Source organism: Typopeltis vanoorti, chromosome 10 (genome assembly GCF_054136105.1).
Source record: "Typopeltis vanoorti isolate ZY-2024b chromosome 10, IOZ_Tvanoo_1.0, whole genome shotgun sequence".
Taxonomy (NCBI): Eukaryota; Metazoa; Arthropoda; class Arachnida; order Uropygi; family Thelyphonidae; genus Typopeltis; species Typopeltis vanoorti.
In genome coordinates this window covers 12,438,589-12,466,093 of record NC_143558.1, presented here as the reverse complement: position 1 = coordinate 12,466,093, position 27,505 = coordinate 12,438,589, and the positions used below count along the sequence as shown (strand labels likewise).

The following is a 27,505-nucleotide window of genomic DNA, read 5'->3' as shown; positions in this document are numbered from 1 at the left end:
AAATAATGCTTCTGCTTGCTGTCAAGCTACTTTAAACGAAAATAAGCAAAAGTCAATGAAGCAGATGACACTGTAGGCTTTCTTTGAAAAAAAAAATATACACCAAAGCTTCTTAATATATCTCCTACTACCTCAACAGCTGCTGATTCACCCAGTGATATAGAAATGAGCTACTTTTTTTTCCTCAAATAATTTTTTTTAATTTAAAATTTTTCTTATTCTATTTTTTGAATATGTAAATCCTTGGCCAGTAAAGTCTTTTCTTATCATTTGGTATTCATTTTATATTTTATATATTCCTTCTTACGAACGTAACTCTCGCTTATAGCATTATTTCTAAGACAAAGAAACTCCCGCTTTACGAATGGTTGCCAGGAACCAATTAATTCATAAAGGCTGGAACTACCTGTATTAGTATTATTTCCAAGCCTTTATGGAATATGAAGACTCATTACAGAAGGTTAAATAATCACAGACCACAGTAACTATCATACCTTGCCTTGAATACATTTAATGTTTGAACACTTGTTAACCACCTGCCAAGCAAAAAAAATCTCCTTTTCATTTCTTTACTCACATGAGCAATGTGAAGACTTCTGTGAGGGAAGAATATATGTGGAACTACAAGGCTGGTGATTATAAGAAGCTCAGGAGAACAGTTTGCAGCTGTAGCATGGAATGAGGAGTTAGGTGGAAAGGAGATCATTGCTGCTTAGGTGATATTCAAGAATTATCTGGTAGAAATAATATCTAAATGCATACCAAAGATCAGAAGATTAAATAAGGTAGGTGTGAAAAGGGTGAATGCAGAGATTGAGCATGCAATGCAGAAAAAAAAGCCATTATGGAGGCAACATAAGATGAGTAGTAATAATCAATTCCACGAGGATTACAAAGAACAGGCAAGGAGGGTGACTCAGTTAGTAAGAGTAGCAAAAACTCAGTATGAGCAGCAGTTAGTTAATGAAGCCAAAAATAATCCTAGAATCCAAAAATAAGCCAACATAAAGAAAAAAAAAAATACGGAAGGATTGCATTGATTGAAGAAATTGGTAAAAGAATAATTGCTGTAGAGAATATAGTTGAGATAATAAACAAGTAGTTCATAAAGGTATTCCATCCTTGTAAATGCAACATCATGAAACATGGTGGCCTGGCTGGCCAAGTGGTTAGTGTATCCACTCTCCAGCCAAAAGGCTGTGGGTTGGAATCCCGCTGTGGGCATGGATGTTTGTGATTGTCTGTGAAAATACTAGTGGTGGTGGTGAGTGGTAGATGGCATTGGTGTAGATGATGATGGTAGTTGCAGTTCGTTGTAGTTGGTGGATTGAGTGGTGGAGACAGAGTTGCAGAGTAGGTACCCTTCCTTGATGAGTCTTTAGATTCCCTGGAGGTGTCATGAAATAATAATAACAGCATTTGAGAGAAGTGGATGGTGAGGAGGAGAGACTGACTGTGAGTGAACAAGAAATATGTGTTGAATTGAGCAAACTTGTTGTTAATAAGGCTAAGTTGACATCTCCTTTGGCATACTTTTTAACCTGATTCTTGCATTGTGTCAAGTTCCAAAGAAGTGGCAGGCAGGCAAGACTGTACTGCTTCTTAAGGGAGGTGACAAAATTATAGGCTTCAAGGTGTTCTGGTTAAAGTGTTGGAGAAGTTAGTGAGAGCCAGGATGCAGAAGTGAGTTGACAATAGTAGTCTAATGGATAATTTGCCAAAAGAAGATCATGTTTTAGTAATCTGCTTACTTATTACAATAAGGGGACAGATGCATTGGACTAGACAGGTGCATACACAGTAGTATACTTAGATTTTACAAAGGCTTTTTACAAGTTGATAGAACTAGAACGAATGAGGTTGAATATTAGATTAGTGCACTGAATTGGAGATTGGCCCTCTGATAGGTATAAGCGAGTTGTGTATGGAAGAGCAATATTTCAGAAGAGGAAAGTCACTAGTGGTGTGCCCCAGCGGTCTCTTTTAGAGCCATTGCTGTTTAATCAGTATGCTAATGATACTGAGGAATGTTTCAATAAAGATATTCAGTTGTTTGCAGATGATGCAAAGTTGGGAAGAACTATGAGGAGTAGAGCGAATGTTATGGCCTTAGAGTGAGAAGTAAGCATTTTACATGGAGAGTGATTGATGAGTGAAATGCATTGTTGGACACATGGTAAATGCAGGGGGGGGGGGAGATGCATGCAAATTTAGGTTCAGTATGAGAAACTAAGTGTGAATTGACACAGGAGTTATGATGCCAATTCCATGTTGTGAAATATAAGGTTTTAAAATTTGAAAAACAAAGATGTGAAGTAGCATACACACTTGGTAAGATATATTGTTGGAGAAAGGAGAGATCTTGGGGTGGGCCTCCAGGTGGTGAAAAGTTGGCTGTTAATGACCCTCTCTATAATTTTTGAGAAAACTTAACTGAGAGCAATGAAACAGTAGTTTTATGGCTGGCTTTTATTATCAATTTTGTTTTGGAATGGGCTAAATGTATATTTACTTCCATGCTGCAAGATAGGAAAGATTGAACATATCATATTCAGATTGTGTTAATTCTGGAGCACACGTTTTGAGTAAGTTGGAGTGATGCCATCAGGACCAGAAGGCTCATTGGTGTCTTGATTGTATCCTTCCCACAGTCATGTATATAGGAGAAGAATGATGCAAGGAGGTTTATCTTTGAGTGATGTTACAGTAGTGCTATCAGGACATAGTTCTTTCTTGTAGCATTGCCATTTTCATTTTCTTGTCACATGCCATCTCATGATTCCAGTTCTTGCATGCTACAAGCATGTGGTATATACTGGTAAGGAAAACTTCATGTCTACTTATCAATATTGGTCACAATTTTTCCTATGCAGTAACTTTTTTTATTTCATATTAAAAGTGTTTAAACTAATCATGAATTTTTTGTCATTAAATGACTTTAAACAAGTTGAAAATACACTTGTGAAAATACACTAGTTGAAAAAAATCTGCTAATGCCTTTTGTTCAGGAGGTGATATTTTATTAAGGAGGTGATAGAACTCAAGCATCAAACTATAGGCCTATCTATGTGTCAGGTATTGTAGTTAAGTTGTTGAAGAACTTCTGAGAACTAGGATCCAGAATTGGGTTGACAACAATGGTATTATCTTTGATGGACAGCATGGATTTGCTAAAGGGAGGTCATGTTTTAGTAATCTACTTACTTATTACAATAAGGTGACTGCTTCCATGGACAGAGGAGAAGGATACACAGTAATATACTTAGATTTTGCAAAAGCTTTCGATAGATTACGGCATGATAAGGTGATAGTCAAACTGGAGCGGATGGGGTTGGATATTAGATTGGTGCATTGGATTGGAGACTTGTTGTTGATACCCATCAGATAGCATTGATGATTAAATGCCATAAAGACCTGTATGGGGGAGTGATATCCAGGAAAAGGAAAGTTACTAGTGGTGTTCCTCAGAGGTCTGTTTTAGGACCATTGCTGTTTAACTTGTATATTAATGATATTGGTGAAGATTTGGATGGAGATATTGAGTTGTTTGCAGATGATGCAAAGTTGGGACAAACCATGAAGAGTAAAAAAGATATTGTGGCCTTACAAGAAGACTTGAATAAATTGAGTGATTGGGTACGGGAATGGGGATGTGAGTTCAATGTTGCAAAATGTAAGGTTTTAAAATTTGGAAAACAAAAATGGGATGCAGAATTTATGCTTGGTGAGGATATATTGTCGGAGGTGGAGGAAATAAGAGATCTGGGGGTGATAGCAGATAAGGATCTCAAATTTAGGGGACACATAGCCAAAATTGTGAAGACAAAACAAAGGTTTCTGTAAATGATGCGGAGGACTCTGACTTATAGAAGTAGGGAGATTCTTGTTCCAATGTGTAAGGCTTTGATTAGGTCACACGTGGACTATTGTGCCCAGATTTGATCACCTGGTTTTCAGAAGGATGACGAAGAGATGTTGGAGAGGGTCCAGAGGCGACTGACTAAGGTAGTTTCTAACCTCTGGAATGTTGAGTATGAGGAAAGATTGAGAAGATGCAACTTGCAGAGTCTGGTGGACAGGGAAAGGAGGGGAGATATGATAGAGACCTACAAGTTGGTAAGTGATTGTTATAGGATCAATGCTGGAGAGGTTCTACAGAAAATAGTGGAAGATCAGGGGAGAACCAGAGGTCATCCCTGGAAGCTGTATAAGGAGGGTGTGAGTAGGGGAGTGAGAGGCGGGTTTTTTTTCATGCAGGGTTGTGAATGATTGGAATGCCTTGCCTGAGAGTGTGGTGTCCACAGAGAATTTGAGTGTGTTTAAAGCACAGTATGATGAGCTGTGTGTTTGATAAAAGGACCTCCTAGATGAGTCTTTGAATACATGGGGGTCTTGGGTAATAATAATAATAATAATATTCCCATAGGGAGTAGGCAAGGCTGTTTTAACCCGATCAAACTTTCCGAACCTGAGGGACAGTCATGCTCCACAACTAGCATATCAAAGATTAGCTGGCCTAAGACTAATTTTAAATGGCAAACCAGTGCTGTCATCTTGTGGTCAATAACTCTGAAACAAAATACTATTGTTAGAAATAATGTGGCTTTATGGGCTATTTGGGCAACAATGGGCAAGCCCATTATGGGCAATATATAATAGAGGGAACAAGAGGTTCAAGAGTTTTGGATTTGGTCATAGCATCAGAAGAGTTGATAATAACTGAGATGACATCTCTCCCACATTGGAGAGAGTGACCATGTGGTTTTGACTTGGAAGATGAATAGACATGCAGGCGTATCAAAGAAATGGGAACATATGTGGAATTATAAGGCCGGTGATTATAGTCTAAGACAGGCATGACCAACTTCATTCTATACGAGGGCCAATATATGATGAGCGGTAGCATCATGGGCCACGCACTTTTAGACAGAACTTAAATAAAAATAAACTCTGCATATTTTCAAGGAAATAGTTATATGTATCGAATTACTATATTTGTAAATCATTTTACTACTGGGAGAACAATATAAAATACTTGATTGATTTAAATATAAGTTGTTAAATTAAATTTAATTACATATTTCTGGTTCTTTTACATGTAACACAAGTTAGTGAGGAAACAAGTTCATCAAAGTCAATTTGGTTTAGTAAAAATAGATTTCTGAGCACTAACCTTTCTCTTCAAATTACGTACAGTTTTAGTTCTTATTCATACTTGTTCAAACTTATTCTTGGTAATTAGCTGCATGGTGCTGTATTTAGTGGCATTTGAGATTATATTCTTTGTGCACAGACAATACTTGCAAACAAACAAGGCACTGTGGTTTGTTGTCGTTATTGTTTATAAACAGAAATTCATTTTCCCATTTCTCCTGAAATGACCTGTTTTCTTCACAGATGTTACGTTTCTTACTCATAGTACACAAAGGCTGAAGTAACTGACCAGGGGACACAAACTGCAACAATAACACTGTTAACTGTGAAACTGAGTCTCTGAATCTGATCACTGTAACCCAGAGCAGAGCGAGTGACTTTCAATGATGCGTTACTGTGGAGCGCATGAAATCTACCACTCCCACTACTACAACTCGCACAGAGAAGCAGTAGATTTTATAAATCGGGTGATCTTTTTAAAGCAGTTTTGATTCCGTGTTGAGAATATAAATTGTTTCCGTCATCAGAAATAATGAATATAACCAGTATATCAATCAGAAAATCTGCAGTCGAAACTAATAGCTAAATTGATAATACATATAATTTAATATAGTTTTTATCCTGCTGCAGGCTGCACAAAATCACGTCATGGGCCGCATGCGGCCCGTGATCCTGCTGTGGTCCACCTATGGTCTAAGACATCAACTTGGAAGTTTCATGGAGGGAGGAATTCGAAGGCCAGGATATCATTGGTATTTGAGAAATTGTGAAGGAATATTTGTTAGCAGCAATAGTAAGCTGTACTCCACAAGTGAAGAAAAGGACACAATTTTGAAGTAAAATGGATGACAAACAATATTAAAAAGGAACTGCATGTAAAAAAGAGGCTATGGAAGCGATATAAGGTGAAGACAGGTGAAGAGCAGATGCATGAAGAATTATATTCTTCATGCATCAGGAGAGTGACTAGTATGGTAAGGAAGGCAAAACTGGAATATGTGAAGAGATTGGCCCTAAGATCGAAAGAAAATCCCAGAGAATTTTTTAGCTATGTGGCCAGTAGGAGGAGAAATGATTGTGAAAGAATAACATTGGATAAAAATGGGAATAGAGTGACTGATGCAGAGGACATAGTGGAATTGTTCAATGAACACTTTATTCAAGTATTTCATCCTGGAGGAGTAAATTTTAATACTACAGGGATAGGGCAGATTCAAGGTTTAGAGGTGCAGGAGGAGAGTGTGTTCCAAATACTGAGTACTCTGGATGTCAGTAAAGATGTGGGACTGGATGGTATTTCACCACGAGTTTGAGAGAATGTGCTAAAGAAGTGACAGCTCCTTTGACCTGGCTTTTCAATGAAAGTCTGGCTACGGAAAGGTGCCCAGGGAATGGAATGAAGGTAAGATAGTGCCATTGCATAAGGGCAGTAGCAGATTGGTCTAATTAACGTGTCTAATTATAAGCCAGTTTGTGTGTCATCAGTAGTTGTTAAGATCTTGGAGAATTAGGGAGAGACGTTACAGCATTCGGCAGATGAGGGTAATGTTATCTGTGAGAGACAACATGGATTTGTGAAGGAGCGCTTTTGTTTTAGTAATATGCTAGCCTTTTATAATAAAGTTACAAGAGCAGTAGATGAGGGAAAGGCATATACTGTCATTTTCTTGGATTTAGTGAAGGCATTTGACAAAGTGTCAAATATAAGCTGATATTTAAGTTGCAGCACATGGGTTTGGATGTCAGTTTGTTCAACTGGATTCAGGATTGGCTGTCTGATAGGTATCAGAGAGTTGCGTATGATGGGGCAGTTTCAAGGAGGCAGAGGATTACAAGTGGGGTTCCACACAGCTCAGTACTTGGACCTATATTGTTTAACCTTTATATCAATGACATTGTCAGTCGATTGCAAGGGGATATTCAGTTGTTTGCAGATGATGTGAAGCTGGGAAGGGTTATTATTAGTAATAGTGCAGATGTGGTTGCCCTGCAAGAGGATCTGAATAAGCTAGACAGATGGTGGGCAAATGTATGGGGGGTGTCAGTTTAATGCAGCAAAATTAAACTGACCTGCAGAGATAAAAGAGTTATCATTCCATTGTATAAGACCCTGATTGGACCACACTTAGACTATTGTTCTCAGATTTGGTCCCCAGGATTTGAAGGGGGTAAATTCACAGTGGAAAGGGTACAAAGGCAGATAACAAAGATGATTTCAGGACTGTACAATGTTGGTTATGTGGATCGGCTGAGGGAATGTGGACCATTGGTGCACTCAGGATTTAATCTTGGAGGGGGTCGAGCGCTCAGGATTTAACCTTGGGGGGGGTGGGGCCGAGTTCAGTAGACGTTTTGCGAATACACACTACACATTGCATGCGACCTATAACTGAGCATCTGCAGTAATCACTAATTCATAAGTAGCACACAACAGAAATAAAAAAAGAATGAATTTTAATTAGGAAAAGATTTTTGGAAATTTTTCTAGTGTTTTTTCCTTTTCTTTGGGGGGTGCCTGGGCCCCTTGGCCTCCCCTTCTGGGTGTGCCTGCCACTGATGTGGACTGCAGAGTTTGGTAGATAGAAGAAGGAGAGGTGATATGATTGAGACTTTTTAAACTGTTGAGAGGTGGTTACATGGGTTGATACTGGGGAGTTCTTTCGCTTGGTTGAACAGCGGGAAGGAGTGATGACAAGAAGCCATCCCTGGAAGTTGCGAAGGGAAACTGTGAGTAAGAAGGTGAGGAGTGATTTCTTTGCATGGAGGGTGATTGAACCATGGAATGCATTGCCTGATAGAGTGGTAAGAGCAAGAACGGCCAATGAGTTTAAGGAGTTGTATGATGGACTTTGTGTTTCCTAGGAGGGACCTCCCACGATAAGTCTTGATAGACTTTGCGTTTCCTAGGAAGGACCTCCTGCAACGAGTCTTTTGACTCCATGAAGGCCTGAATAATAATAATATTATTATTTTTTTGAGTTTATGTGAAGAGCATTGTCCCTTCAGAGATTAGCTAACTTGATAACTAGCATAAGAAAAGCTTCAAAAAAGTTCTAGTCATGTTGTGTGAATAATATTTAAGCGCCTCCATAGCGCAATTGGAAGAACGACAGTACATTGCGCCCTTCAATTGCAATAGGCCTAAGTTCGATTCTCGTCGCGATGGGAGGAATCTTTATCTGCACGATTTCAATCGAAGGTGAGTTAGCCGATCTCATACGGAGGTAGCAGGGTTTTTTCTCCTGGAAACTCGGGTTTTTCATCCCGCTTACAGACAAATCAGCCCTTCATAACACACGCAATTTACAGACAAAAAAATACTAGTTGTGGCGGCCTGTAGATGGCATTGATGGAGATGATTCGTAGTAGAGGTACGGTGTAGTGGTTGAGACAGCTGTAGGTGTCCTCCCGCGATGAATCTTCGGACTCCTTGGAGGTGTCAGGAATAATAATAATAATAATATTTAATGTGTTCCTCCCACAATGAGTTTATGGGAGGCCATGTAATAATATAATAATAAAATCAAGTTTGTTAACTTGTACCATTCACAGAACTAGTGAGCTGAGAGATGTAATGCAGGAATCCTGCTATGAAAGTTGTATGATTAACAAGAGAGTGAGAAGTAGACATTTTATATGGAAAGTGGTTGATTAGTAAAATGCATTGTTGGACACATGGTGAATGCAAAGGGTTGGGGGTATGCTGTGCATGCAAGTTTAAAGTTCAGTAAATAGATATTCCAATGGCTGAAAGAAACTTGATTACACAGATGTCTAGTAATAATAAAAATAGAAGAACTAGAATAATCTATTTGTTCTGTCATATAATAGTTGTCTAAATGTGTTAGCTTTGATCTAATCATGCAAACATAATACATGAAACTAAATCTGCTTCTTTTTTTTCAGGAAACATATGTATGGGAGTTTTATCAGAAGCGCTGTTGGGATTTTTTTCCTGTGGGAGACTGTTTCCGCAAACAGTATGAAGATGAATTAATGGGCACAAGCTAGACATAACACCTGTGATTGTCTTCAGTTTCTATGTGTAATTTTTTATTTTTTTTTTTTTTTCTCTGTGAAGCAATGCTTAAATCGATTGGACTTGTTCTGCAGGTGACCATTTTGCTATTTATCAAAACTTAAGTTTGTTCTTTTTATATATTGTGCCACAAAAACTTTTCTGTGCAATCCTCATCAACAGTTCACTACATTTAATGAACTTGGTTGTGAAGCCATCCTATGCAACATTCATATCTCAGCTGCTATCCTGGACTCTTGGTTAGCTGCCTTACTTCATGCAGATCTGCATGTTCCCTTGGTGCTATCTCAGCTAGTGCTGGACTAGGAGGGGAGTGTTTTGAGCTGCTTCTCTTGCAACAGTTTGTATATTACAGTTTCTCCAACCCCCCCACCTTACATTAGGATGTGTATGTGGCATCTGATTGTACAGGTTCTTTACCAGAAAAAAAAAAAAAAATGAAAAAAAAAAATGAATAAAGTTTTACTTATGAAAATTCTTGAGGATACTTTATTTGTTTACCATGCCATGCAAACAGAATCTACTTGTTCCCCTCCCCAACATTATGATGGTTTTTAATTTGAAATGACATAAATTCTATGACTAGTCCTAATTATGAAATTGTGATTTTGATTTGTAACAATTTGTATATTGTGTTTTCCCCTTTCTTCCACATGATAAAATGTGTATGTGGCAACTGACTGTACAGGTTCTTATGAAAAAAATAAAGTTTGAATTAAAAAACTCATTACGATTCTTTATTTCTAGACTATCATTGCAAACAGATTTCTACTTGTAGATCAAAATAATTTCTTGATTGAAAATACATCAATACATTTAATATGCTTTTATTAAATAATTTAAGGAATTTACAATGTCACAGGCTATAAATTAAATGAAACTTTAATCTATATTACCAATATTTTGGCAACGTCACGTTGCCATCTTCAAAGGAACTCAAAATAAAGACGTGCACGCAGGCACTACACACAGTAAATGAGGACAAAGCTATTGTTTCTCCTAAAAGTCCTGATGCAGACTATGAAGGTATTCTTGGCCGTTGGGCTGAAGGTCTTCTGATGTAAGTCTCCCAAATTTGGGGCAGTCTCATGCAACCAAATTTGTTGAGGTTTGGACTGTTTCTTAGGGCTGAGGCTGATTCAATGAACAGCCTTTCAAATTTGAATTTACTACGGTGTATTACCGTGGCTTTCTTCCACTGTATTCTGTGGCGTGTATCCAGAGCATGGTCTGCAAGAGACCAGAGTGGCTGTACTGGTGAAACCGAATGTAGTCCTTGTGTTCTGAAATTCTGATATTCGCAGTCCTGCCTGTTTGGCCAAAGTAGGACAGCTTACAGCTGCAAGGAACCTGGTTAACACCAGGTAGGTCTAGGGGAAGTGGTTGGTTTTTAGTGGAACGGATAAGGGACACCAATTTTCTATATGGTCTGTAACATGAGGTCAAGTCAAAAATCCTAAAAAAACAGGCAGGACAGCGAATATCAGAATTTCAGAACACAAGGACTATATCCAGTTTCACCAGTACAGCCACTCTGGTCATGCAGACCATGCTCTGGATACATGCCACAGAATACAGTGGAAGAAGGCCATGGTAATACGCCATAGTAATTCAAATTTGAAAGGCTATTCATGGAATCAGCCTCAGCCCTAAGAAACAGTCCAAACCTCAACAAATTTGGTTGCATCAGACTGCCCCAAATTTGGGAGACTTAAATCAGAAGACCTTCAGCCCAACGGCCAAGAATACCTACATAGTCTGCTAGGGGGCACCATCAGGACTTTTAGGAGAAACAATAGCTTCCTGCTTCGACTTCATTTACTGTGTGTAGTGCCTGTGTGCACGTACCTTTATTTTAAGTTCCTGTGAAGATGGCAACGTGACGTTGCCGAAATATTGGAAATATAGATTAAAGTTTAATTTAATTTATATCCTGTGTACGTTGTAAATTCCTTAAATTATTTAATAAACATGTTTAACCAACGTCTAAGCCTCTCTACGAGAAATACATTTAATAATAACCCTCATTCTAGAAGGTTAATTATTATTCCTGATACCTCCAAGGAGTCCGAAGACTCATCGCGGGAGGACATCTTCAACTGTCTCTACACCTTACCTCTACTACGAATCAATGCCATCTACTGCCCACCTCCAACACCACCACAACTAGTAATTTTTGTCTGTAAATTGCGTGTGTTCTGAAGGGCCGATTTGTATGTATGCGGGATGAAAAACCCGAGTTTCCAGGAGAAAAAACCCTGCTACCTCCGTATGAGATCGGCTAACTCACCATCGATTGAAATCGACCAGATAAAGATTCCTCCCGTCGCGACGAGAATCGAACTTAGGCCTATTCCAATCGAAGGGCGCAATGTACCGTCGTTCTTCCAATTGCGCTACGGAGGCGCTTAGTGATCCTGAGAACACTGGTCAACAGGAATTTTGTAACTAAAAGCATCAAAATAAGAGGATTCTGTGTATTTTAGTACAGAATTTAAAAATAGAAGCTTTTTTAACCCCCATTACATCAGGGCTCCTTGATGCAGCAGAGATAAATCATAATCTCTGTTGGAGTTTTTCTTTTTCTTTTTTTTATTTTTAATGTTGTACCCACAAACCATTGCAAACCCATTATACATCAGTACTACAGGTAGGACAAAGGTTAAATAATCTGGAAATTGTACTTTCCAAATGGAACTTTTTTTTTTCAAGCTACTTCCAGTTTCAAATAAGCAGAGTTGTGGCCCGACAATGAGCAATGACTTTCATCTACCACCTAAAGACGTTCACAAATATCTGTGTTCTCAGAGGAATTTGAATCCACAGACTGCGATGGAGAGCAGAAGCTCTCTCCTCTTGGTCAAACTAAGACAGCAACATATTACCATGTAGGGCAAGTTACATTTTTCAAAATGAATATAAACAGCCAACTAGTTAAATGTGAAAATTACAAAGAAATTCCCATACTAAGTTTCCAGATAATAAGATTTATACAAGCATACTGAAGAAGAGATTAAGAAATATTGTGGAAGAAACTTGGAGAATTTTCTACCAGGTTGGCAGGAAAAAGACCCAGAGGAAGACCAAGATATATATGTGGAATTGATACAGTAAAAAGTGCCTTAGAAGATAGAAATATAAGATCTGATAATGTTGGAGTCTTGACAGGTAACAGACTGATTTGAAGGAAAATTGTAGATAGGAAGCTAGCAATGAGGTGAATTTTTCATGTAGTACTATCATATCCTGTATACCCCCTGAGGGTACATGTCAGGAATTTGATGATGATGATGAACTTGGAGATTAACAAGTTGGTTTTGAAATTGTTGGGCTTAGGTTTTTACTTTAAGACAAACAGTTAAGAAATCGTGGGCATATGTATCAAGAATCTGATTGTATTTAAGTTTTGTAGATTTATAAAAGTCATATGATATGGTGCAAAAAGAAAATATATTCAAAATACAGTGCTGTGGTGCGATATACCAATGAGCTCTTGGACTCGAAGGTGTGTCATGTAATAATAATAAATGGAACATTATACATGTTGCAAGTCAGAAGTTAGAACTGAAAGTAGGAAGATGGTTTGGTGTAAAGTCAGGTATAAGAGAGTGCACACTATTTCCATTGTTATTCGTGAGGTATTGGGATCACTTTATGTAGGAACATTGTATTAACCTGGATATCAAAATCAGAAATATTTACTAAGTTCCTTACTTAATACAGGTAATGTTATACCCCTGAATACTGCAAATCCAGTTTTCTGTCTTCAGGATTTTTTTAATTCAACTGAATAACTGCTGTAATGATTTTGGTATGAAAATCAGCAATAAAATTGCAAACATTTTGAAAACGGCAGACATGAACATGAAAAAACATCAACTGAGAACATTTAGAACAAATAAACCATTTAAACTATTTAGGTACATTTTTTTGTTTAGTACATAAATAACAGAATAAGCAAAGCTTGTATGGTAGTAAACCAGCTGAAAAAGTTAAGATGGAATAAGAAAGAAAAAAAAACCCCACTAAACTGCCATTATACAAAAACAGTGTTCAAACTTTCTATGTACTATGTAAAATGTTCAATCCTCTGAGAGTGCAGTTAGACATAAAGCAGTTGACCAAGGAATGGAACCACAGATATAAAAGTGAGAAAAATTAGCGGATTGAACATATAACATCAGTGGGGGAAATCAGACGTTAGAAAGGAACTTAACATTGTTAGAATTTAAGTTATATGACTAGAGCTAATCTGCAATGTTATAGTCACTAATAGAGAATTAGTGACCATAGAATAGAATTAAATTAAATTTGCTAAGAAATTATATTCGTTTAATCCTTTATAAAGGGTGTCCCAAAATTCACGCAAGATTTAAATTTAGCGCCATTTGAGCGGTAACGTGTTGCCAACGAGAAAAAAAAAGACAGCGTGACAGCTGATAGTTCAGGGTTATTAAAAATGGAGCGCTAGACGAAAGAACAACACATTTTCATTGTTGAGCAATATTTTAAAAATAATGAAGGTTTGGCAGCTACAGTTCGCAATTTTTGTACAAAATATGGTCGGAATAGTGATTTAACTTCATCAACTGTGAAAATATTAATTTAAAAATTCAAGGAAACTGGATCAATTAGTGATCTTATACACTCTGGCCGTCCTTCAACAAGTCGTTCAACAGAAAACATCGAAGTAGTTCATGAGAGTGTTGCTGAGAGTCCAGGAACAACAATTCGGCACCGTGGTCTTGAATTGGGCATTTCGAGAAGCTCTCTACAGCGTATTCTCACGAAAGATTTGCATCTTTATGCTTACAAAGTTCAATTGACTCAAGAACTGAAGCCTACTGACCACACACACACAGCGAAGAGAGTTCGTTGAATGGATTATGGAACAACAACAAGTGGGTGCTTATTTTACGAACAAAATCATCTTCAGCGATGAGGCTCATTTTCATCTTGATGGCTTCGTTAATCGACAAAATTGTCGCATTTGGGGTTCAGAAAATCCACGCGTGATTGTTGAGAAACAAATGCATCCACAACGTGTCACTGTTTGGTGCAGATATTGGGCTTGAGGCATCATCGGTCCATTCTTCTTCGAAAATGCGGCTGGTAAGGCAATAACAGTTAATGGTGCTCGCTATCGCGACATGATGATCCAGTTTTTTGTGCCTAAATTGCAAGATATGGATGTGGACGACATGTGGTTTCAACAAGACGGTGCCACATGTCATACAGCCCGAGAAACAATTCAATTACTGCATGAGTCACTTCCTGGTCATGTAATTTCCCTTTCTGGTGATCAGAATTGACCGCCCAGATCATGTGACTTAACGGCGTTGGACTTTTTCTTTGGGGTTCTTTGAAATCTAAGGTTTATGCCAACAAGCCCACGCCCACTCACGCCTTGAAGGAGGAAATTGAGCGCTGTATCAACGAAATTCAGCCACATTTATGCAAAACGGCCATGGAAATTTTCGACAAAAGAGTGCGTATGTGCCAGCAAAGCCGTGGAGGCCATTTACCCGATATGCTATTCCATGCATAACCCTATACTGTATACTTTATGAATCAATAAGAAATTACCATTTTTAATTAAAAACCTGTGTTTTCTATCAAAATTACTTCTTGCGTGAATTTTGGGACACCCTGTACATTCCTTGTGCGGCTCACAACCTTAATTTGGTTTGTAAAAATGCTGCTTCTTCAAGTGCTAACATGATCACATTTTTCGGAACCGTTCAGAGATTTTATACGTTTTTGTGAATTCGACGACTAGATGGGATAAACTAATGTCCAGGGCCGTCCCTAGGAATTTTGTCGCCCTCTGCAGTAGCATATTTTGCCGTCCCTTCTCCTTTATTTTTCTCATAGTTTATGCCAACTTTGCCGCCCCAAAAAGAGTTACCGTCCCGTGCAAATACACATCTTGCACCGTGGGTAGAGCCAGCCCTGCTAATGTCTGTATTAAAAACAACTTTAAAAGGTCATACAGACACACGATGGGCCTCGAGAGCAAATGCCATCAAGGAATTGCACCAACAAATACCCGAAGTGTATAAGATATTAATTGATTTAAAAAATGAGCAGTCATTGCAAAGCGCTGAAATTAAAAGCATATTGAAACAAATAAGTTTTAAATTCTTATGTACGTTATCTACATGGAATTTAATATTGCAAGAAGTTGATAAAATAAACAAAGCTTTGCAATCAAAAACAATAACTATAATTAAAGCTTCACGTTTAATAGAAGGATTATCTAATTCCTTGCAGCAAATGAGAGACACCATGTGGGAAAATATTTTTTCTAAGAGTGAAAATTTGGCTTCAGCACATTACAGTAGAAATGAAAGGAGTAATAGATATTTTAATAACAAAACTAGATGGAGATATGAAAAACTATATGGGATTTCGTCTGACTTCGAATTTTTAACAGGTGAAAAATTAAAGTCGATGAATACAGAAAATTAAAAAAAAAAACAGCTTGTCATTTATCCCTTAAATATCCAAACGATATAAATTGTGTAGAATTATTATCAGAAATAATCAGTTTCAAAAATCAAGCAATGACGTTAATTCCAGACCTGAAAGCAGCTACAAGTTTAGATCTTTTAAAATGGATTCATGAATATAGTTTAGTGCAGTCCTATCCAAATTTAGAAGTTTCATTGAGAACAGTCCTAACTATTCTCAATGCAATCATAATCACTGCTATTCTAACACTACCTGTTATTGTAGCTTCTGGTGAAAGAGGCTTCAGTAAACTAAAAATTATCAAAACATATTTAAGACGTCACTTGCTTAGGAAAAATTGTCAAATATGGCAATTTTATCAATCGAACAAAACAAATTAATTTTGATAAAATAATTGATGAATTGGCTTCACTAAACGCAAGAAAAGTAAAACTTTAAAAAAAGATTTTATATTGGGCATTTATTTATATAAGTATTATTAATATTATTCTGTCTCTATTATTAAATTAAATTACTGAAAAATTTGTAATATTCTTATTCATCTCATGTGTAATACTTATTTTGTTTTTCTTTTGTTAAGGTTGGTGTGATTTTATTTTTAATATGTGTGATTTTATGTTCCTACTATTATTGTACTATTACTGCGTTTCTGTGACTTTTTTATGTAATAATTAATAAATTTATTTTGTTCCCAAAATCATTTATTTATTTATTTTTATTTAATACTGAATAGAAATAAAAAAAAAAACTGTATACATAGGGGCAAACATTTATCCTCCTGCCTCATATGAAAAGGTGAATTGTTTCACTTTTGTTTGTGGGTGGTGGTGGGTGCACTCCAGTTGGGTCAAGTTGGCATTTTCTGAATTTTTGACACGCCGAGCTTGAACGGTTCGCTATCACTGCTGTAGACCAAAGAGAACTTTTTCCAAGCCACTTCAGGCCTCCAATAAGTGAAGCAGTGGTCCAGGGGCGAATTCTCCATGCTTTAGATGCAAGCTCATTAATTGAGAAAGAAGTAATATTTATTTGTTAATAAATGCATGCGTTTATAAGCATTCCATTTAGGCTTTTATTTTTGTAGACAGAAGATGTCTTAAGATTGCACGGCAATAATTGAGTTTTGCATTGTGTATCGAAGGCCGATGTTGCTCGTCTAGTCAAAGCTACCTTGGCTTGCTCGGTTGTGGGAGCATACATGTCCTCGCTGCAGCACTGTAATTTGATGCGCCCGCATAGCCATTTCCGCTCCCTTCACGTCGTCTTAAACACAGGTCATACACAGTCAAAGTAGTTCTAGCCAGTGAGCTTCAGCCAGCCTTTACAAGTGTGTGTGTGTGTTGCTTGGGAAAATTACTTTACAACCAACTTTTTATGATCATGTTATTGACCAGTTCATAAAGAAGAACCGTAGGGTAGAATTTGTATTCAAGTAGCTAAATTGAAAAACATAGAATATCATTTCTAAAATAAATGTTGTATTTGTATGATTAAATGTACATAAATTTCTAAATATATAGTTTCAAATGGTCAGTAATTCATTATTCTGCTAATCAGACTTCAATCACACCTCTCACTCCCTGAATGATAACAAGAACAAGCGTGAATTTCAAGACCAGCATTCGCCCCTGCAGTGGTTTTACACGAAGCAATTAAATTCATCCTCCCCACCTAAAGATAATCAAAAACATCCCCGCCCATGGTGGGATTTGAACCCACAGCCTGTTGGTCAGAGAGTGGATTGGCTAATCACTTGGCAAACTGAGCTGGGAATTACTCATGTTCCTAGAAACTGCATCACCTTACATAAATATATAGTTTTTAGTAGTTAAATGGTCATTTTCATTGGTCTACCATTAGATATTTCGTTGTTTGCATCACCTGTCATTCTCACAGGTTTCTGTATAATGCAAATAGTTGCTGCGATTGCATCAGAATTTTTTATGCTATAGACAGCAAGAGCTAGTTTTCGCATTTTTGTGCTGATATCACTATGGCTAGTTACATGCAGCTAACACCTTGCAGAAAAGTACAATTCAAGCTTTGAATAGAAAATACTGTTCCTCTTGGGATCTGGTTTCCTTCACTTTTGGATTAGCAGATCTGGTTTCCTTCACTTTCGACAGCAGCTACCACAATAAATTGGCTACAGTCTAGTGTGGTACAGATACTGTCAAAAGTGAAGGAAACCAGATCTGCTGAAAGGAAGAAGGGTTCAGGAAGAAAGCCACGGTCTACACCATTCCAAAATAGTTCTAAAGAGGCTCTATCTCAAAAATCGGCGTGTGCATTGTCTGAAGACTGAAATGAGAGAGGAAAAGCAAACAAAATGGCTATCAGTCCTTGTCATTTGGCAAGGACTGATATCCAAATAGACCTCTGATTAGTTGAAAACAGTAATTTTTTTCTGACGCGAAAAAGTTTAACCTGTAGGGTGTCAACAGCAAACAGTTTATCAGGAGAAAATTCGACCCTGTGTATAATTGAAATTCTCAGCCAGTTAGATGATCTGGGGGTCGCAGGTCATATCATGGTGTTGGCTGGTTGCATTTGACAAAAGATTCAGTGAATGCACAAATGTACCAGAAAATTTTAGAATTGCTGCCTACTATCAGAGAACACTTTACTGTAACAACGAACTGCATCTTTCAAGATGACTCAGCTCCTTGTCATAGAGCAAGTGTGAGTAATGCTATTATAATCTTAAAATGTACATACAAATTCAGTTTATTACTAGAAGCTTTAATTTTTGTTGCAGTTAATAAGTGGCTCAAATGGGGACTGAAATACAAAGAAACTGAAAACACTTCAGGAGCTCCAAGAAGCCATTATATAAGAGTATAGAACCATGAATTGATAGTTGCATCCATCAGGAAATTGATTTTGTCAATGTCCCACCAATGCCAAGCTGTAATAGAGAAAAGAGGAGGACTCACAAAGTACTAAACAGTAAAAAGTGAATTTTTAGCTCAGAATGTTAATAAAACTGTAGTCGAACTAAATTTTGATACTAGTATTTGTTTTTCCAGTGAAATTATCACTGTCCACTACATTAAATATTTGCACATTTCTCATTTCCTAATTATGTCACATGCACTAAAAAGAGCCAAATATTAATCAAAAATAAAAATGTTATATTACTTTCATTATTTGTGCCAATTATTGAATTATCCCTTTTCAAATAGGTATTCAAATTTAATTATCAAAAAAAAAAAAAAAAAGAATTTACACCAGGTGACGCAATTCCTATGAACGTGTATATATGTTACTGTGAAAGACCGAAATTAGAGAATGTCAATATTCTCCGGTGAATTCGATACATGTGTTACTGGGAAAGACCGATATCTGGCAAATGTCGATATTTTCCGGTGAATGTCAGCATTCACATAGTCGCTTGGTGTATGTACGAAATATTTGCTAAATATCATTATTTGTCTTATTTATTACAACAACTTTATGACACTTTGAGTTGCACAAGAGTCCCTTGCTTTTACAACTGCATTTAGTCGCGACTTCTTTTGGCAATTACAGCGTGTATAGCTTGCCCTCCACTGCTCGAATTAGTTGCAGCTGTTTCTCTCAGCGACATTTCTTGAGAAGAAATCTCATCTATGGAAAGTAACTTTTCTTTACAAATTACGAACTGATTACGGGTATAAAGCTGCTTGAGGGTACCATTTTTGTTTGCTAATTTATAAAAGTCTGAATCTTCTATTCCAACAACAACCGCTAACACACTTCGGGCATCTGTACGACCACGGTCGACATCAGGGACTTTTATTCGTACGGTATCACCAATTTGAGCAGGAGGAAATTTTCTTTTTGAGATTCGTAACATTTTCGTTTCTTGCAGTAGAAGATTCTCTTTCGCGGCCGTTCTTTTTATAGAAATAAACTCGTGTTGTTCAGTCAGGGCTTGATATGAAGACGTGGTAGGTTGCAGCTCCTCTTCAATATTTTCCTTTGGAATATGGTTTTCTTTTCGACCCCCCACCAGAGCTTATCTGCGCTTGTCGACAAATACCGGCGATGGTTCGAATGTATAATAATATAACCAAATATTCTGTCTTTCACCGACGTATTTAGTATGTGTCGACATTCACCGGAGAATATTGACATTCTCTAATTTCGGTCTTTCACAGTAACATATATACATATACATATGTGGTACATCTGACATACAAAATTTGTACATTAAAAAATATATGAAAATGTGACATAACTGAATACTATTTTAGAATCAAATATTAGCATATTATATAATTATAAATTGATTTATATAATTGAGTATAATAAAAAGCCAAGCTACAATGGAAAAACAATGGGTGAATGTTAAGAAATTGAAGCAATACACACACACAGACATTACTTCTTCAAAAGGAAGGAGTGACTTAGTATAACAGAGCCGATCACGCACTTCTCTATAAACTGTACAGCCAGTACATAGGTTTTATTGGATAGTTTGTTGAACTCTATTCTATGATGTTTGCCACTAGGACTAGATTTTTAGTGGCAAACATATCTTTACGAAAACAGCTGACCTCACTGCAATGTCTAGAGCCTCATTTTCCCTGACTACAACATGAACAGGGATCAACACAGATGAACATCCAAGCAAAGCCATCTAATATCTGGCATAAGGGCTGAGAGTAGCAAATCTTTTCAAATTTGTAGAACACTCGAGAAGTAAGTGCAAATAATGCACATTGGTAGTATTTCATTTTAATGTAATGCAAACTCTATGCATAAGGCACAGCAGTATAGTTGCTACATCACGGATTTATAGTAAGTTCCTCCTTTTTAGCTATTTTTCTAGTTCTGTCAAATCAGGCCTGGATTCATCTGTGATGCACAATCACACACAAAAAAGTAAATACCCAATAATAATCCTTTGCGTGTCAAACTAAAACATTTCTAAAAGATAAGGCATTGGTCAAAATCATCATTTGAGGCTGCAGGTTCGAATCCCACCTTAAGCATGGATGTTTGTGATTGTCTGTGAAAATACTAATGATTGTCTGTGAAAATAATGACCCAGATGAACTGCAAAAAGAAATTAATTACCTGTCACATGTCTTTAGACAAAATGGTTATTCTGATAAAACCATTAAAAAATTTCTTCTAAATCCTCCTAGCCACCGCACTGATGAAATAACCAACTTTAAGGGTAACATCTCCATCCCATACATCAGTTGTTTCCAAAAAATTAGCTAAAGTTCTTAAGTACAACACCAGGACCTTATTCACTACACTTCCAAACATCCGCTCGCTAGTAAGCCATCCAAAGCTTCATCATCATAATCTGAAATATCCTGGCGTATATAAGATACGGTGTGATTGTAATATCCCTTATATATTTTGGTCAAACAAATACATCTATTGAATTACGTATGGAGGAACACGAGAGACATCTCTTACAAAAGAACACATGCCAGTGCCTTGTCTAGTCATGTTCTTTTCTCGAACAATCCTGATGATGAACACCAGGGTCATTCAGTCTGCTGGGATAAATCCGAAAACATATTTCGTTGCCATGATGAGTTTGAAAGAAAAATTGTGGAGTCCAAAGAAATCATCCTTAATCGTGAACATTTAAATAACAATTTGAGCTACAACATCCCTGATAGCCACTCTGCTGTTGTTCAGTACTGGCGTTCACGAGAGTCTGCAAGCACGCACTCAGCATACAATGGCACATTTGAAAGAACAACTTAAATGTAAATACAACGTTTTTTCATGTCAATTATGTGCCGCAATTTTCCTGTGCTTCTCAATTTTAAACTTCAATGTTTTTATTGCCGTTTCCTTCTTTTAGAAGACACCTGAAAAAGGCTGTCAAAAGCCGAAACTAGTAGTGTTTTATATCATTAAAGCCTTACAATTATTCTCGGTTTTAGTCATTAAATCTCTTTATAAAAATGTATCAAAACAACTGAGTCGATGTTCCTGAAAGCATATATCTATATATATATATTCAGCTAGCTACCCACCATATCATCTTTGCTTATTTTGTCTTTCCAGATTTACTCTGCCATATTCACTGAAAACTGTCCAAATAGCTGAAACGTTTTACTTGTTCTATGGGATCTCCATTCAGAATGTAGCTGAAGTTGTCTATGCTTCTGCCTACTTTCATAGTTTGGTCTTTCTATTGCTGATTTGCATGACAAATTTCTTACAGCTGTTACTCAATTTAGTCAACTGTGGAAACTTGCTAGATGTGTTTAGGAGTTCATCATCTGCATAAAGCAATGAGCTAAGGCTTAATGCCACTTTCTATCATAATGTGATCCAAGCAGATGATGAATAAGAGTGGAGATAGTGCATTCTTGTCTTATCCCTGATTTTACATCGATCCATAATGTATTTCCTTCAATTATAGCTGCTGATTGACAACTTAAATATAGTCCGCGCAGTTAGCCTAATTGCTTTGCGCTTCGCAACCATATGAGTGGGGAGGGAGTGTCCCAGGTTCGATTCCCGTCGAAGACGTGGGGAATTTGAGGAGCTTTCTCAGCCATAGCTAAGTTGCCCGGACTTGGGAGCGAGCAGTAGCGTTTTTCATCCCGCAAACCGGTCCTTTAAACATGTTGCTACAGTCAAAAATATGTCCCCCACACACACACCCAGCAGGCTAGGCGACAGGTCGGTTGGGAGTGGTACTAACAAGAAGTCACATCTAAGTAACACGCGGACCCTTCACAGGAAGCGGAAATAACGCGTAGTGAAAGAAGATGGACAACTTAAATAATTAAGTTGCATTAACCTTAGTGTTTTTTTTTTTTTTTTATCTTTCTCTATGCTTCTGAGTCTTGGACAATGACAAAAGATGATAGAAGAATTGAGGCGTTCGAACTCTTGTGCAGGAGAAGATTGTTAAGAGTGTCTTGGACAGAAAAACAAACAAAAGTATCCTAGAAGAACTGAATATCCACAAAAGATTGATAAACATAATTGACAAGAGAATGGTGCAACATTTTGGAAACATGTGTAGAAGGGAAGGCAACTGCCTGGAAAAAATTATCCAGTGTAAACCGAGTAGGAAAAGAAAAAGGAAAATCCCAACAGATGGATTTACGAAATATCAAGAATCACTGGACAAAATAGAGCAAGCAATAAGAGCACAGGGGAGAAAGAAATGGCGAAGCATCAAGAATGCCACGAGTCCTCAGACATAAGATCCAAGAGGAACACTTAGTAGAGAAATTCCTCACATTCAGTTTTATTGCCCTTTTTACAGATGTACACTATGAGAGCTCTATTCTAATCGTTGGGAATTCAACCTTCGTTAAGAGTGGAGATAGTGCATTTAAGAATTAATTCTTATACTTCCATACTTTAGCATTTCTGGTCAAATATCTATTTCAGCTGCCTTTCACATTAAGTTTTTGACAGCTTCAAGTATTGATATGTACTCCGCTTTGCATTCCTCTTGCAAATTTTCTAGTATGGTTGTCACTGATTCGTTCATTTATCAGTCTTTCAAAGTAATTACTCGAAATCTAGGATATCCTTATCTTCAGTTTTCATATCACCTTTATCTGATTCCTTTAACAGTATTCTTTCCATTTCTAAGCAATAACCTCCAGATCATTGTCACCTTCCTGATATTTTCTATATATTCTTACCAGTCTTCCTGACTTTTGTTTTGGCTACTTTTATACACAGCTTAGCTCTCAATTTTTCTCTGTATTCTTTTAGGTCATATTCCAATTTATTTGCTTGGAACTTTTGGCATGCTTCCTTCTTTTCCAACTGCTTCCTTAACTTGTGTCCACCATGGTGTTATTTTTTTTTTTTAATCCTTGCAGACTTCACCACATACTTCCCTAGCTGGATGTCTTCATAGTTTGCTGCTGAGAGACTCCAAGTCTACAATTTACTTGTAAAAGCTGCTCAACTTTAATTCTTTTTTAAACTTCCTTACATGCTGTTCTTTTCAATGAAATATCCATTTTTATCCTTAGTATTAAGTAATGGTCACTTCCAATTTCAAATCCTCTGTGCAATCTTGTATCCTGAACCAGCCTTATCACTATCACAATGATGTAATCAGGCTTTTTATTTATTTATTGTCTTCTCTCCATGTGAACTTGTGCTCATCTTTATGTTAAAAGATGGTGTTAGTAATGACTAGTTCATGTCCTGAGAAGTCCAGTAAATACTTATTTTAGCTTTTCCCTCATCTCCAAATTTTCCCAAAATGTTCCTATGTCTGGCGATATTACCATATTTTCCGGTGTATAAGACGCACCCAAGAAATTTCATACAATTTTCTGAAAAAACCTACACTTTTTTTAAAATCATACACAAGTATGATTTTTAAAAAAAATGGATAAAATAATAGGTAATTTTTAATAGTAAACTGACCTTTCAGAAACCTGCAAAACCCATGTCACTGTCATCTGACTCTTCTCTATCATCATTAATTTCTTATAATATAGAAATAATTTTGTCTTCATATTCTTTTGGCATTTGACTGATTTTTGTCTTTGTACGCATACAAAGTCCACTGCTTTTCATGAAATGGTAACACCATGACGCACCACCTTTAAAATCTTCAATGTTACGCTCACAGGCTACTTTGACTGCATGTGTACAAATCATTTTTGTTTAAATGGCAATGCCATTTTGCCGATTTTCTTGCACTCATTTCAAAACTTCGGTTTCTAGTTCTGGCCACTTTGCAATTTTTCCACGTTCCGCACTCTTTTCTTTACGCAAATTGTACAAAATCTTCTGCCCACGCCAAGTTCTAATCATTTTTTCTGTAGGCGGAGGTCCAAAACGTCTTTCAGCTTCCCTATTCCCGTGTTCTTCTGCATATTTTACAACCTGCAATTTGTAACTTGCAGTATATGAATGTTGCCTGTTTTTTTCCATCGCTAAAATCTATGGGGAAATATCAAACTGAACACAAAATATCTCAACACGTCAACTCAATACTGATAAACATCGGTAACTGATTACTGAGATAAGATATTATGAAACTTGAATAGGGGCTCCCCGTTCTTAGCCAATGACGCGTAAGAAGTCACGTGAAGGTCGCGCATCAATTTGATTGCACCATTAACCACCTACAAAGATCTTGGAACATAAATAAAAGGGCGTGCGTATGACTTTGAAAAGAGGAAACAATCTTTACCTTCATTATATAAGACGCACCTCATTTTTAAGATGAATTTTTAAGGTAAAAAAGTGCGTCTTATACACCGGAAAATACGGTAATTTCCTACTCTGCTTTTCAGGTCTCTAATAAGGACCATTTTTTCCCACTTGCTTTATGTCAGCTATCTGTTCTAATGACTCAAATTCCTCCACTTCTTCCTTAGAACCTTTTATTGGACAATAGGCACAAATAAGTGTCATTGTCCATTTCCCCATTTTGAAGTTTGCCCACACTTGAAACTGCCTTCCAATCAACTTTATCTTGATATTTGGTTGAATGCTATCACTATCACTACTCCTTCCTTTCCTTAATCATTGTCTGAAAATAACATCTTATTTATTAATATCATGTCTTCTTTGTCTCAGTAATACGAATTATGTCCACATGGTACTTTTGCCCTGGTTCCTTGACAAAAACAGCAGGGACCTTGTTCAACCAAGCGATACCCCGAGTCAGCATAAAATCTCATGTTGTACCATCATATACGTTTGTGGTTTAAGCCAATAGAGACTATAATTTGGTTAACTAAGTCCCAAATTTCCAGCCCATCCTTATTTGTTCAGTATCTAGTGGATATCTACTAACAAGGTGCACCACGTGAAGGTGAGGATTGGACATCAGATCAGAAGCCCCAGTTTGTTCTCCACATTCCTGAAAGGAGATATATTGGCTTTGACCCTTAAGCAACCTAGAAAGAAATTCAACCATTTAATCAAGTCCTAGTTTTTTTTTTTATCAATTGGATTTAATTTGAAAGACTGTCCCATTGCATAAAATTGGCACTGATAACATCTAAACTTTAGCCCTAATTCTTGTAACAGTGATTTGCTACACTGTCAAGTCACAGCACTGACTGCAGATTTATATATGCTAAGCACCAAAAAAATTCCATTATATATATATATATACACACACACACACACACACACACACTGATTTTCCATTTTTGGGAACATTAATGGAAAATGAGTACAAACAACCATAAAAATGATTGAAAAACCTAGCCTTTAATTAAAGTTATTCTAAAACATTAGCTATACAAATCTATTGCAACTTAGTCCAAGTTACAATAGATTGTAACTTGGACTAAGGTATTAGTTATCAACCCTATTGAGTACTGAATTCAATTTGCTCAGAATGCTTATTTGTTAGCTTAGGTAGCCCAGTAAATAACATCTCTAAACTCCATGTAATTAGCATGCATGTTTGTGTAGGCTGTCACCCAGTGTGAGACCAATACCATGTTTATTGAGAAGCTGAAGTGAACTGGACATTTCATGTTTGGTTTCTCAATTTGGTTCACAGTACTAAAAAAGGTATTAGTTACCAACCCTTTCTGGGTTACTGATGTATAGAGATATTTCTCAAAATAAACACCACTGATTTCCCCTCACACACCTCTTCCCCCTGAATGTTCGGACTACATTATTCACTTCTAGTCCTTTTGCCTTATTGTTCAAGCTGAAAAGATGGAATAAGAGAAGTACACGTGGAAATAACCTCAAGTCAATTGAGTTTTAATCTGAGAGTATATCCAATATGTTCAACCAGAAAATTTAGCATTCTGATAAACCTACTTTGCACTAATTCAGAACAGTCATGACTAGTGTAAGACAGACATCCATTCTTATTTGTAAAGCAATCCCATTTATTTATTGTATACACTAACATGTGCTTATTATATACATGCTTAATCATACATCAGTGTGCAAATATTCACTGAAATTTTACAACAATGGATACTTTTGATACTGAATGATCATTGGTAAATGATGTATAAAGCAGTGTGGGACATTTTTCATGTGTATTATATAATATTCACAGTAGCCAAACACATTACAGAACACCCTTTGTTAAATATATCCTACTCTATTTTACAGCATACTAATCAAGCCAAGTTACACAGTAAGGTATAAGTGACTGAAGTGATCCATAGTACAAAAGCAGTTACAGAACAATAGTTATGTTATTTTGGAGGGGAAAAAATTCTTTAGTCAAGCAAATTGGGATTTCATGGGTTTTTAAGTCCCCTGACTACAAAAAAATTGAATTTAGTAATTTAATCATACAAGTACTGAAGCCATTACATTAGTCTGATCAAAAAAAGCTGTTTTCAACATCTTATTTCATTGGATAATCCAGACTGCAAATGTAATGAGGGGCATTATATGAAGTTTAAGCCAAGATAGGAAACTTTTCCAAAAAGCTTTTTGAACAGAATTCAGAGACTGACAACTCATGAAACTAGATTATAAATCTAACCTTCGTTGCAATTTTTTTTAAATAAAAGTAACTGATTTCTTGTGCAGTTAAATTTAAATACTAATAATAAACAATTCACAACTGGTAATATCCAAAAGCCAACAACATATTTTCATTCAGTTCTGGACTGATTTCTAAAATACAATAAGGATTTTGTTTGAAAAACACACTCTGGATTCCATTCTATATAAGCATTTTTAGATGTTAGCATATCTCAACAGTTGAACACCCCTCTATGCATTTCTAGAAAAGAAATTGGCATTTTGAAATCATTAAGATGTTCCAAAAATTAGCTAATATATACAAACATAAACTGGAAGAGAAAAGCTTCTGTCACAAATATTGCAGCTTGGTTTAAGGATTTTAATAGCATACCCAATCATGTTATCTAGAAACACATTGAAAAC

The 27,505-nt window shown here is 36.7% G+C and overlaps 1 protein-coding gene across 3 annotated transcripts in view; it reads left to right on the top strand.

The window, feature by feature from the left end:
- Positions 1 to 9,920, top strand: part of RyR (Ryanodine receptor) — a 1,703,288-nt gene extending 1,693,368 nt beyond the window's left edge. For all 3 annotated transcript variants that reach the window (XM_090399345.1, XM_090399347.1, XM_090399344.1), the window contains exon 124: positions 9,061 to 9,920. In XM_090399345.1, the coding sequence (XP_090255471.1) occupies positions 9,061 to 9,165 (105 nt within the window). In that variant the 3' untranslated portion in view covers positions 9,166 to 9,920. The remainder of the gene's footprint in view (positions 1 to 9,060) is intronic.
- The last annotated feature ends 17,585 nt before the right edge of the window (positions 9,921 to 27,505 follow it).